Here is a 12720-nt window from a genome sequence, read left to right on the forward strand (position 1 = left end):
ATATTAATCATTATTAGATCAAGATGACAACAACAACAACAACTGGGCAGGTAGCGATGCGAACACGTAGTAAGGTATCGTCAATAGGATAGTAGACCATATCAGCGGGTGAGAGAAACATGTTGGAAGGGGAAATTTCCTTTCGAACTCACGAGTTGGGCCTACGCAAAATACAAGGGCTTGTTCTAGCCCAAGCCCCATCCTCCTATGGTCCTAGGGTTGCAGAAGGAATTTGGCCCACGCAGTTGGTCAGCCATGGATAGGCACATCACGTGGGAAACCACACCGATGGGATAGACAAGACACATCGACCCTGACACCTCCCAGGAACGTTCAACATTTAAGGGTTTGCGCCGACAAGAGAGCAGGGAGCATAGACAACCCTCCATCCCTTAATGTTGAACATGATAAGCAGTAGCTTCAATCATCCACTGTCAAGGCTTCGCCGGGGGAGCCATGTCGCATTAATTATGTCACCCAGGTCCTGTGTTGCATTAAAGGCCTCTACTGAGAGCTACTGTGGACGATGATGTGAATCCCTTGACATGGGGTACGAAATGTTCCCTAGAGACCAAGTATAAGAGCCGGCCTCGAGGTACGAAGAACACTCTTGGAACTTTATGATTAAGAAAGACAATACTCTAAACACACAAGACTAACTTAAGCATTGGAGGTTCCCTAGGCCACCCTGAGCCCACCTTGTCCCTTGTGAAGTGAAGATCCTGGCCTGAGTTGCTAGAACCTTATTCAAGCATACAAAACAGGACGTTAACAGTGGTGTCGTCTGTAGGATTTTTCCTATAGGCGTAACGTGTCATTTGTATGCCAACGACGACCCATTCTTAGACAACTTGAGGACCCGAAGCCTTATCGGAAGACATAGAAGTGCGTTTTGCAAAAATGGAGCAATTGATAAAAACCCTAACCGCACAAGTGGAAACACTTCAAAAGAAAAATGAAGCCTTAAGGGTTGACGTTACCAAACAGCCCGAAGACACCAAGCCCAACCACAATAGACAGGGCAAGGCGCAAGCCATGGGAGGGATGGACACCGATGAGGAAGACAAGAAAAACATGTAGCATGACCTTCGCAACCTCATGGAAAAATACGAGGAGATGGCCAAGAAGGTGGGAGCCTCGTCCTCGGTAGACCAGATGCTCACAGCACGAATCTGCCTTACAGTATGAGACCCCTAAACAAGAGCTGAGCATGATTATTGCAGCCTTACCTATTCCCACAATTGAATGGTGAGATGAGGTCAAGGAGGGGTACAAGTAGGACCCCTATGCAACTAAGTTACTTGAGCAGTTTACAGGCAGTTGCCGCAAAATCTCACAGTGAAAGGGGACCTACTCTATTACAAGAAGAGGTTGTTTGTTGTAGAGCATGAGAATTCTAAACAGAAAGTGCTATAGACTATGTACAATGGGCCTTTAGAGGCTTTTAGAGGGACATTCTAGTTATGATAAGACCCTTCACAAGGTCAAGAAGGAGTTTTATTGGTCTGGGCTAAAATTAAAACTAAAGAAGTTTATAAGGAAATGTGGGGTGTGTCAAAGAGTCAAAGGATATCAGTCCAAGCCAAGTAGGCTGGTAGGAGTGAAAAAAAAAAACCAATGAACCGGTAAACCGGGCCGGACAAAACCAGTGGTACCTGGTTTGGTTCGGTCTGGTACCGGTTTTATTTCTCTCAAAATTGGTCAAAATCGGTTTAGTTTCAGTTTTCTTTTTTCTAACATCGGACTGAACCAGGCTGGACCAGACCGGTTCATATATATATTTTAATTTTTATATTGTATAAAATAATTATATATTATATGATAAATTACTAATTAATATAATATTAAATTTTAAAATCCTATATCACTATAGTCTATAATACAATTAAAAAATATATTATAATATACTACAATATATTATCACTATATTATTATATACTATATTATATATACTATATATACACCGAAAAAACTAGACCGGAAGTGGTAAAATTGGAAGTACCGGTTTTGGGGTGTAACCAGTACGGTATCGATTCTTCAAATCTCAAAACCGTTATATAACGACTCGGTTCTAAAATATGTCCAAAATGGGACCGAACCGAACCAGTTACACCCCTATAGGCTACTACAACCCCTCCAAATTCCCTCTCAACCTTGGCTACATATTACCATGGACTTTGTGGAATGATTGCCCAAGTTCCAGGGGTTTAACAATATCTGGGTGGTTGTAGATCGCCTCAGAGCATTCTTATTGGATTAGCTAAAAGCTAAATCTAATGAGTATTTAGCTATTAAAGAGCAAAATATGCTCACATTGGATTAGTCAAATTCCAAATATTTAGAATTCAGCTACAGTGACTTTCAAAAGTTTTTCCAAATTTGAAGGTTACTGTACATACATCAAATACATATTTTATTAATTATTTCTCTCTCCCTTTCTTTCTATCACATATTTTATCACAATTAATATATTAATTTGACTTAGTGATATATTAATTTAATAAGAACATGATTATTAATTAACATATAATAAGTATAATAGTAAAAAATGATAAAATTAAATAAATTAATAATTAAAAAAATTAAATATTTTTGAAATTAGTAGTTATTCATTACCATATAATGAATAAATGTATAATCTAATGTGGAGATTTAATGTGAATAACCAAAATCAAATTCATCTTATATTATTTTATTATTATATAATGAAAAAATAGTTATTCCAATGTGGAGATTTATGTGAATGGAATAGTCAAAAGTTAAATTTCTCTTACATTCATCAAAACTGTCTTTTGATTTTGGCTAATCCAATGAGAGTGCTCCAATAAATATGCTCACTTATGCCCTATAACTCACCCTTTCTCAATCAAGACAATGGCCCAACTCTTTGTTAAACTAATTTTAAGGTTATATGGCATGCCCCAATTGATTGTCTCAAATAGAGGGAGTATTTTCACAAGCTTGTCTGGCAGGAGCTCTTCAGAATATAGGGAATTCAGCTTGCGCTCAGCACCTCATACCATCCTCAAACTGATGGTCAGAATGAGGCTGTGAACAAATGCTTAGAGAATTACCTAAGGTGTTTTGTCTGCGATAAACCAAAGCTTGCGTCCATTGGATCCCTCTAGTGGAGTGGTGGTATGACACCACCTACCACTCTTCTACAAGCATCACCCCTTTTGAGGCCTTGCATTGCTATGCCCCTCCCAAACTCCTTCCCTATACCCCTGGAACCACTAAAGTTGAAGCTGTGGAAGAGGATCTAAGGTCCAGAGACCAAATCCTACAGTTGCTAATGCATAATCTCCAAAGAGCTCAAGATCGAATGAAGATATATGTTGACCTTAAGAGAGAGGAACAACTCGAGCTGGGGGAATGGGTCTACCTAAGGCTTCAACCCTATAGGCAGTACTCAGTGGCCAATTGCCAAAGCTTGAAGCTCTCTCATAGATTCTACGGTCCATACCAGATCACACAAAAAAATTGGAGAACTAGCTTACAAACTAGAGCTACCCCTTCCTCCTCTATACAACTTGTGTTTCACATTTCACAGATCAAAAAGACATTGGGGCAAGGCAGGGTGGAACTTCAAACCCTACCCCCAATCGACACGGATGGAGTAATCAAACCAGAACCAGAAGAAGTAATTGCTAGAAGGATGAAGAAATCGAAAAACTTACTCGTGGTAGAGTTTCTGATCCAATGGCAAGGGCAGCTGGCGGAGGACGCAACCTAGGAGCCCTACAGGGAGCTAAAGGAAGCCTACATACACATTGTGGGAAATGTGTTCTAATGGGAGGGCTTTGTCACACGTATTGGACCGTTCGTGGGACATGACACAGATGGGCTTAGCGCTTAGAGGTGGAAGACCAAAATCTTCTGGGTTATGGGCCATGGGCTCACTCGTTACTGTTAATTCCTATAAGGCCTTATACGACCATTAATAGTTTAGGCTTGTTATGTCAATTTTACCCTTTTCTTATTCAATTGTTTGTGGTTGCTAACTATTGGCCAATGCTCTGTGGAAACGGTTAGAGGTGTTCCACTTATTATTAGATTCTCTGTCCCTGTAGGGAGTCACTTGAACAATTATCCTGAATACAAAATTCTTGAATTCTCTCTCTCTCTCTCTCGTTCCTCTGGATGTCTCTCACCCTCTTAGTGAGTTGCATTACAAATTCTAGTATATTTCTACTGCTACTTGTTACAGTAGCTGAGAAGAATGGATGGCCATATTGAGGCCATTTTGTGCAAGGCTTGTCATAGGTAGCTCAGGAAGGGAGCTACAACTAACAGACATGACCAATGCAGCTGCAAAGACGTGGAGAAGCGAAAACACAATCATAGACAAGGGATTGCCGATTTCTCGAGACCGTTGGAGGGAAGAAAGGTTCGTATGTCCTGGAGGAAAGAAGGTCTTCTTCTCTAAGATTGGACGGGATAAGGGTTACGATGTGTGGCTGTCAATTCCTCAAGACCGCTAGGCTTAACCCTCTGTGAGATCTGAAATTTGTGTTTAGCTCATCTTAGGCGTGAAATGTGTGTTTGGCTTAGCACTGTCATTGGTTTAGGCATTAGGCAATTTTTGGTTAAACAGTTAACATATTTAGAATAAAACCTTCATTGAATTAGTTATCATTTTCTTTATAATAATAAAATATTATTTTTTATATTTTAATATATTTTTCAATGCATATATTAAATCCATCAAATTAGTTTTATTTTTATTTTCATTTTTTTAAAAAACAACAAAATAAATTAAAATTTTGACATCCTCCTCAAATTACATTATTTAGCCAAATGGATTTTATCTTAAGAAAAAATTAATATAAAATCCATTTGGCTAAATTAATGTTATTTGTTGTGCTACTTAGCTCATAATCAAATTTACACACCAATATTTAATCCAACGTGAAGATTTTAATGGACATGTTAACTAAATTTTAGCAAGTTTTGCCACTCATCATCTTTACACTCTACAAATTATATATATATATATATATATATTTCTAAATTAATTGAGTTTTTCTATTTATCATTTATACATCACATATTTAATAAGATAAAAAAAATTAAAAATTAAAAAATTATGTGATGCGAGTATGCCGAGCGATTTTTTCAAAACAAAACCGTTGGCAACGACAAGCAACTGGCTTGGAGATTTGATACATTTGTGCGGCTGTCGACATGGGTGGTTCTGTCATTTTGACAAATAAAGGAGTGCAATATAGGGGCCAAAATTCGAAACACTTTCTCAACTTTCTATATAGAAGGTTAGATATATATTTTAGGAAAACTATTTACAAATCTTATTTTTCATCATGTTTAGTTAGAATTATTCCGATTCAACTATCTTAAAAAATTATTAACGTTTTGACATTTTAACACACTAACCAAAATCCTATATATTTATGTGAATTTAGTCTACAAATACAACAGAAAATTTAATCCATTAATGGTATCATGACCTAATAAAAGACTCACTCAAATCAGATAAACAAGGCCTCGAAGGAAGAGTCAACACCGAAAGAAGAGGCATTACTTCCTCTCTTTTTTTTTTTTTTTTCTAATCAAAGACGAGACATTACTTGCTTTCAAGTCAACAGGTATACATCATACATCATCATGACAAGTGAATCCACTTGGAAGAAACATACAGTTGCAATCTTGTTGCCCACAGAGAATTTGTTATGGCTTCCTCCACTCCACTCGTTCACTTCGTCAAGCAAAGAAGTAGAGAATATAGATCTTCGTATCGTTCCCTGCGTTGTTCATCAAATCTTCATTCATACCTCAAATGCCCATGAATAGTAACTGTAGCAGTCAAGAGCGAACCAAACCTGTTCTGCTCTGCCAGAAAGTGAATAAATATTCAGGAGCTCCTATTTACTGAAAAAATGAACTATTTTATCGTGGAAATCGTCATTGCCATCCCTTCCGTGCCAGCCCAATACTTTCTGCAAAACCTAGATGGGAAACAATTTCTTGGCAAACAAAAAACTGAATCCTCACTTCTTGAGCCCCTTATAGATCTGAAGTTTGAAAGTTGATTTCCACCATCAGTTCACTAGGAATTTACATTGCACTCACTCAAGAACTGATCTTCTCGGCTCAAAAACTTCTTCCAATAATGTTTATATTTTGGAATTCCCAGCTCAAGCCAAGGTTTCATGTTACCATTATAGTGCAAAATTGCAGCTTTTGAAATGGCTTCGATATCAATTCCGTAGTCATGTCCTAGTCCAGACAGAATCCAAGCACCATCAATAGCATAAATTAAGCCCTCAAAGCTGAGCAAGCTTGCACGTAATGCAACCGCTTCAACTGATTCTTCACGCGTGGTCATCTGCAAATCAAGTTTAGTTTGAAATAAAAGGCATGGCTCACAATGGCTCACAAAAAATCAAGCTTTGGCATGGCCAAACCACAAGTGATTCCAAACATAACAACATATCAAATGAAATTCAACATTACTCACCTCCTGTGCCAACCTTTGGAAAGTTTCCGTAAGATTTAAGTCTCTCCACCTTGCCAGATCAATTACATTCAATCCAGACATCCATGCACAAGAATTCTTATTGTAACTGTTCTCACCCAAATATTTTTTTAGTTGATCCAACCTCAATGAGCAGAACTGCACAGCGGCATTAACTTTCCCTCCCATGTCGAGGCTCCATAATGCTGACAAGTCTTGCTGCACAACAACATCATCATCAAGAACCACAACTTTATTCAAATTTTGGAATATCTTGGGGAGAAGATAGTGTGAGTGAGAAAAAATAGACATGTATTCTGTTCTAATAGGGGCCATAAGTGGACTATCAACACTGTGGAAGGAAACACGAAACTCCTCAGGCAGGGAAAGATGCAACAGAGTTGCTTTGCTATGGTTGTCCAGCTTAAGACTTTCAATGTTCAACACTTGAACTGTGGCTTCCTTGTAAGTATTTCTAAGAAACCATAGTTTCATTGCAAAATAATTCTGTTCATCTGTAAGCACGTGAAATGCCTGATTCACACTTTCCTGAAACATAGCAGGATAGTCAAATCAGTGGTTATGAATAAAAGTAATGAAAATGGAGAAGTCAAATAGGACTGGTAGAATGTTTGAAAGATACTTTTGAATGCATAACAGTTGAGTTGATTACTACTGATGAGGCGAGCACATTATTGGAGAATATAACATAGTGGTGCAACATAGGATCTGTGGATTTTTCAGCCATTGAGAGCTTCATATCGTTAGGAGGAGATCTGAAATACTCCACTGTCAGTCTCATTGACAGGCAGTGAAGACTCTTTGGCATAGTCTGGACTGCAAGTTGGTAGAGGAAGGCACTCTGTTTCATGTGGAAGTTAGCTTCGTCCTCAGTCATATCATATATTTGTCTCAATTTCTTGTCAACGTTGTTACACTCCACATGAAATAATTTGGCTTTGGCTATTGCAGCTTCCATCCTCTGTAACTTCTTAGCAATCCTAATGAAATAATTTTGTTCTTAGTGTGTTGAACACGTAATGAGAAAATATCTTATAACAGTCCATAGTACTTGCAGAAACATATGAGACTAGTGGTTGCCTTGATCACTGTCTGCCAAAAGACCTAACGAGTGATTGTATACAGATGGGAAAATCAAGCTAATCAGGAAGTTGCAAATGAAAAGGTCTGCCTGTCCTCATCCAGAGCAAAAGAAGAAATAAGGTTTCAAGCAGAACCTTCTGTCTAAAATTCTCATACAAGTATTTTTAACTCCTACATGCAATTGTCTAAGTATTTTAAATGTTACTTATCACAGCAGCTTGGCCAAAAACTCAAGCTTTCCAAGGTCAGTACTAAAAATCTAGAAAAATGAAAATAAACCATGTGTCAAGAATTGCACAAAACTATCATAAATACGGGTGAGAGTTCAATAGTTTAGTGCTGACTAAGATGATTTACTAATTGAGATGACCAAGCAATATATAATAACAAGGTCAAGCAGAACTAAACGGAAAAAACAAAGAAAGGAACATAAGCCCAAAAGAACATTGTTAGGGCTTGGAATACCACATAAACCAAAAAGAAGTTATAATCAGAGTGAGTCTAAAGAAACCAGTAGTGGTATACTATGGAGCTTGGATATACAGCACCCAAAAGAAAAACAAAAAGCATTTACAGAAGCAAAAATCTAAAACATTTTTTATAAGTAAACATGTGAATGTATAAACACTAATCATGAAGGCTTTCTAAGTTTTCAGCAGCTAACATAATTCCAAAAGAGGAAAAAAAAAAAAAAAAAGCAAATGCGATGTGCCTGAAGAAAGGAGAATTATTCATCATGTTACAAGCCAGTTTTGATAAATATGACATGACAAGACAAGGATGGAAAATGGGGTGATCATGAAAAGGTAGTTATCACTTACTGTGGTGGAAGATCAACATCTGTAGTACTTTCACTAAGAACACGTTCTAGCTCTTGAATATTTAGTTTCAATTCCCGAGACAACTTATCCTGTCTTGGAAGTTTTGCAATACTAGGATAGAATGCTCTAGCCACAAATAATTGATCCTTCAACTTTTTCACCATAGTATCCTTCATTTCTTCTCTGTGTTCTTGACGCCAATGACAATAACTACCAAATTTAAACTCACATAATTTTCCGATGTCATCAACAACATCCTTTGCATATAAGGGGAGTCCAACTGCAGCACCAACATTGGTATTCTGCTACAGAATTTCAAATCAACCACTAAAACAAGTAAAAAAACACAGTTGACCATGCTAGCAGAAATCTATAGCAAAATAGTGAGGCATGCTTACATTCCTAATGGGAGGAGATTGTGTAATGCTACGTGGGGGCACTGGAAAACCATTAATTGATAATAATTAGAAGAAGAGGAAGAAAAAAAAAAGAGTGCTCATCTCTTAACAAGGCAGGAAGGATCGTGTAAACAATGGTTATACAAAATTGAGTTCAGCAATACCTTCTGTCGCCTGACTATCATGCTTGGAACCCCTACCAAAGGTTTTATTCTTTGCTTTATTGGTGAAGTTTCTAAGAACATCCTGCCACAGAACATAAGATGATAAAAATGCCAGGCTCAAGCATGACTTTAGATGCCTACTTTAGTGCACTTAAAAATCAACAAGCTTATAAATAAAATGAATGTGCATCCTTCTGTTTTTGGTACATTAACTGCAAGACACTAGTTAATGGTAAGATAACAGCTTAACTAAATTACATAGAATTTAGTAGGAAAGAGAACCAAAGAAATAATTAACTGCATATATTTCAATGGGCCTCAAATGTCGACCAAATATGAAAGTAACAAAGAGACTCATATTATATTATTCATCAGGTTCCACTCTGCAAGACACTCGTTAATGGTAAGTTGACAGCTTAACTAAATTACATAGAATTTAGTAGGAAAGAGAACCAAAGAAATAATTAATTGCATATATTTCAATGGGGCTCAAATGTCGACCATATATGAAAGTAACAAAGAGACTCATATTATTCAAAAATGAACTTTGTATGTCGTTCAAGTTGTTTGTTTCATTTACCTCCATAGATCATCTATGCTTTCATTATTGACCAACGCACAAACTCAAATCCTTTCACACAATGAATAGAAGGAAAATGTAAACCAGTTGGAATTTAACAATTCAAAGAGCCATTAAACTGGCAATTGTGTAAGCATTATCCAAACCATTTACAAACATGGCACATACAATAATACCAATTCCAGTGATTTAACAGTAAACGGAGTGAAGTATTGACCCATTAGAGCATTATGCATAAAACTTTGGAAGAGTTGGTCCCAATTTTCTAAAAAGATCGCATACATGGCTTGATTGATCCCCCTGTAACAGAATTAAAGCATGCATTGTTACAGGACTAGTCTTCAATCTTCATATAACAGAGGAATATATAAACACCACCACGGGTGGTTGCTCAATGGTCCTTGGGTTACTCCCAAGTGGTTTGGCATTTACTAGTTCCAAGGTTCGAAGCCGAATATGGATTCACCTTAGACTAGTAGTATTAGCTGCCTGAGGATTCATTGAATTCTACAGTTGGGCAGGGGTCTAAGCTATGGCTCAAACCCAACTTGAGGGAGCGCTTGCTGCTTCCCAACGCCTTGGCCCCTCTTGTTCAGTTCCCAGCAGGTACAGTGCTACTATGGTCACACTCAAGTAGGGAAGCCACCTATGGTCCCTCCCTCCTTCCCTTTTTGTTCAGAAAAAAAAAAAAAAAAAAAAAAGTATATATAGATGAAAATGAATTTCTTTAATTCTGAGGAGTTGTGGACAAAAGTATGAAGTTAAAAATTTAGAAAATAAATAAATAATAATAATAATAATAAAATTCTAGAATGAAACTTTCTACACCATCAAACCATCAAAAGTCTGCAAAAGGATGCCAATATAGATCTAGTGCAAAGCTATCAAAAGTATAACATAAAACAGCAGAAGATGTATTTAACTACTTGAAATCCAGAACAAATAAAGATGAGTGAATGAAAACAATTAGTGTAGACAAATGATAGTATCGTCCCTAAGATGCCATATTAAGTTAAGGTCTGATTTTCTTTTTAGCCTAATGGAAAATGCATTACCTCGGACTCATTCCAAGCATCTCTGACTTCATACTTGTCATATCCTATTCGACTCTCCTGATTTACATTTTTTTTTTTTTTTGGGAAGGGGGGGCGGCGAGGCAGAGAGAGAGAGAGAGTCAACATCGACGCAAAAGAATTGAAAGCACCGAGAGATGTACCAAATTCCAAAAATGCGCAAATACTTACTGAAGTTGGCCTTTGTTGCTCGGACGCATATCCTGCAGCAGATGAGAATTTCTCAATGATGCTAAAAGTTTATATAAATGGGAAAAATGTGCTCATATGCTGAAAGGGGATAAATAAAGAGTGTAATTATCAAAACAATCCCAAAGTTATAAGTTATATAACTAAGGCAATATGTAACAATTGCAGCATAACTAACTGATATAAGCCCAATATGTAACAATTGCAGCATAACAACCTAATTTTTTTTCATAAATAGAAAGGGAGAAAGATCTGGGACTATATTCTTTAGCCAATTAAGTAGTCTAAAACCACACACTTGCGATCAGATTGGTGAAAAAGAGGAAGAAGAAAACACAATAGGAAATGTAGTAGATTAAAAAGCCACAGCCAATGAACTTGCATCAGAATCCCTTCGCACTATTCTTCATCTCGATCGATCTGAGAAAATGGATAGAGATAGGGAAGGAGTGAAGAAAAAGTACGGGAGTAAAACAGTATTCGCCCAATTTCAATTGGACGAAGAGATAGAGAGGCAATGTGCCCTAGTTAGGAGGGGGAGAATTTTGGAGGGGGGGGAGGGGGGGAAGAATTGACCTGGAACGACTAACAGATCTAAACAGAATCAAAAAAGAAGAAGAAGAAGAAGAAGAAGAAGTTAGAGATAAGATTCAACAAAGCAAACTAAAGATAGAGTGGAAACTAGAAAGAGAATTACCCGCAGAGCGAAAGCCATTGTGAAGGCCAAGCAAAAAGACAAGAGGAACGAGCATGGAGAGGATAACAAGTCCCAGCACCCCAATGACCAGCCCCCTCCATCGCCTTTTCGCCGCATATCCATAAGAAGAAGCCCCGCCCTTCATCTCCGTCTCGTTCGTCCCTTCCTTTTCCTTCACCTTTTTTCTTCCTTCTTTCAATGTCCTTTTCTTTTGTAACACTTGTTCTCAATTTAACTTCAAATGCTATATAACCTTGCTTAACAATTTCAACCGAAATTGTTTCCAAAAAAAAAAAAAAAACAATTTCAACCGAAATATGGGGACTGACGGGCAACGACCTCCGCCACCGATTTTCCGCGACTACAGAATACTCTCTCACCAGCATTAGCCACTCTTCTTTACGTTTTGTAACAAAAAATTTACTTACAGTTATTTTATAACTTTACATAAATGAAACCTAATTTTGTAATATTGAATTTTATTTTTAATAGAGTGAGATATTGTATTGATTAATTAAAAATGAGTTCTAAAATAGTTATAAAGAATTGTGGGATTATTATTACTCTATAATCTATAATTTTCTTTATATTTGATTTCTTTGTAACGACATACCCATCAATATCATTTTCATACTATTTTAGGCAATTAAATTTTAAAATGTGAGTATCTTTATGAAATGATGATATTTTATAAAAGTATCTTTTATGTAAAATATGATTACATAAGTTATTTTCATTTTTGTGTAGTCTGTATCCTTCGCTTTCAATGTGCTGCAAATTGGTTGGGTGTTGGTAGGGCAGATAACTTCTGACACAACAATGTATGATAGTGATCTTAAAATTGATTTTAGGGTTAATTACAATATTAGTATCTAAATTTTCACATATTTGCAATTCGAAAAATCAATTTTAGGGTTAATTATAAAATTAGTACCTAGATTTTTACATATTTGCAATTAAAATCAATTTTTAACTTTTGCAAAATTAATATTTGAACTTCAACAAATTTGCAATTAGATACTTCTGTCAATTTTCTTTTAGAATATAATAAGTGACCACGTGTCACTTTCTCATTGTCTAACACATGACAACAATATCCACACCATCTAATTGAAAGCTTACGTGTGACATATTCATACATACATATATATAATATATATGGCAATCCTCTCGTTAATTTTTTAATGGGAGATTGACGAACTCCTCAAATTGCAAAAAT

The 12720-nt window shown here is 36.7% G+C and overlaps 1 protein-coding gene across 4 annotated transcripts; it reads right to left on the minus strand.

Moving 5' to 3' along the window:
• Window positions 1-5431: 5431 nt before the first annotated feature.
• Window positions 5432-11832, minus strand: LOC108990007 (probable galacturonosyltransferase 7). 4 transcript variants are annotated; one of them, XM_035689684.1, is made up of 9 exons: window positions 11502-11832; window positions 10787-10818; window positions 10598-10654; window positions 8963-9044; window positions 8799-8839; window positions 8401-8705; window positions 7149-7476; window positions 6479-7024; window positions 5432-6346 (listed from the first exon to the last, which is right to left on the minus strand). In XM_035689684.1, the coding sequence occupies exons 1-9, from the start codon at window positions 11644-11646 to the stop codon at window positions 6068-6070; spliced, it is 1815 nt and encodes a 604-aa protein (XP_035545577.1). In that variant the 5' UTR covers window positions 11647-11832; the 3' UTR covers window positions 5432-6067. The 4 variants fall into 4 exon arrangements, with proteins under 4 accessions (XP_035545577.1, XP_018819380.1, XP_035545576.1 ...); XM_018963835.2 differs by having other exon boundaries at window positions 7119-7476; window positions 11502-11828; XM_035689683.1 differs by having other exon boundaries at window positions 7119-7476; window positions 8401-8702; window positions 11502-11827.
• Between the last annotated feature and the right edge of the window lie 888 nt (window positions 11833-12720).

This window comes from Juglans regia, chromosome 4 (assembly GCF_001411555.2).
Source record: "Juglans regia cultivar Chandler chromosome 4, Walnut 2.0, whole genome shotgun sequence".
Classification (NCBI taxonomy): Eukaryota; Viridiplantae; Streptophyta; class Magnoliopsida; order Fagales; family Juglandaceae; genus Juglans; species Juglans regia.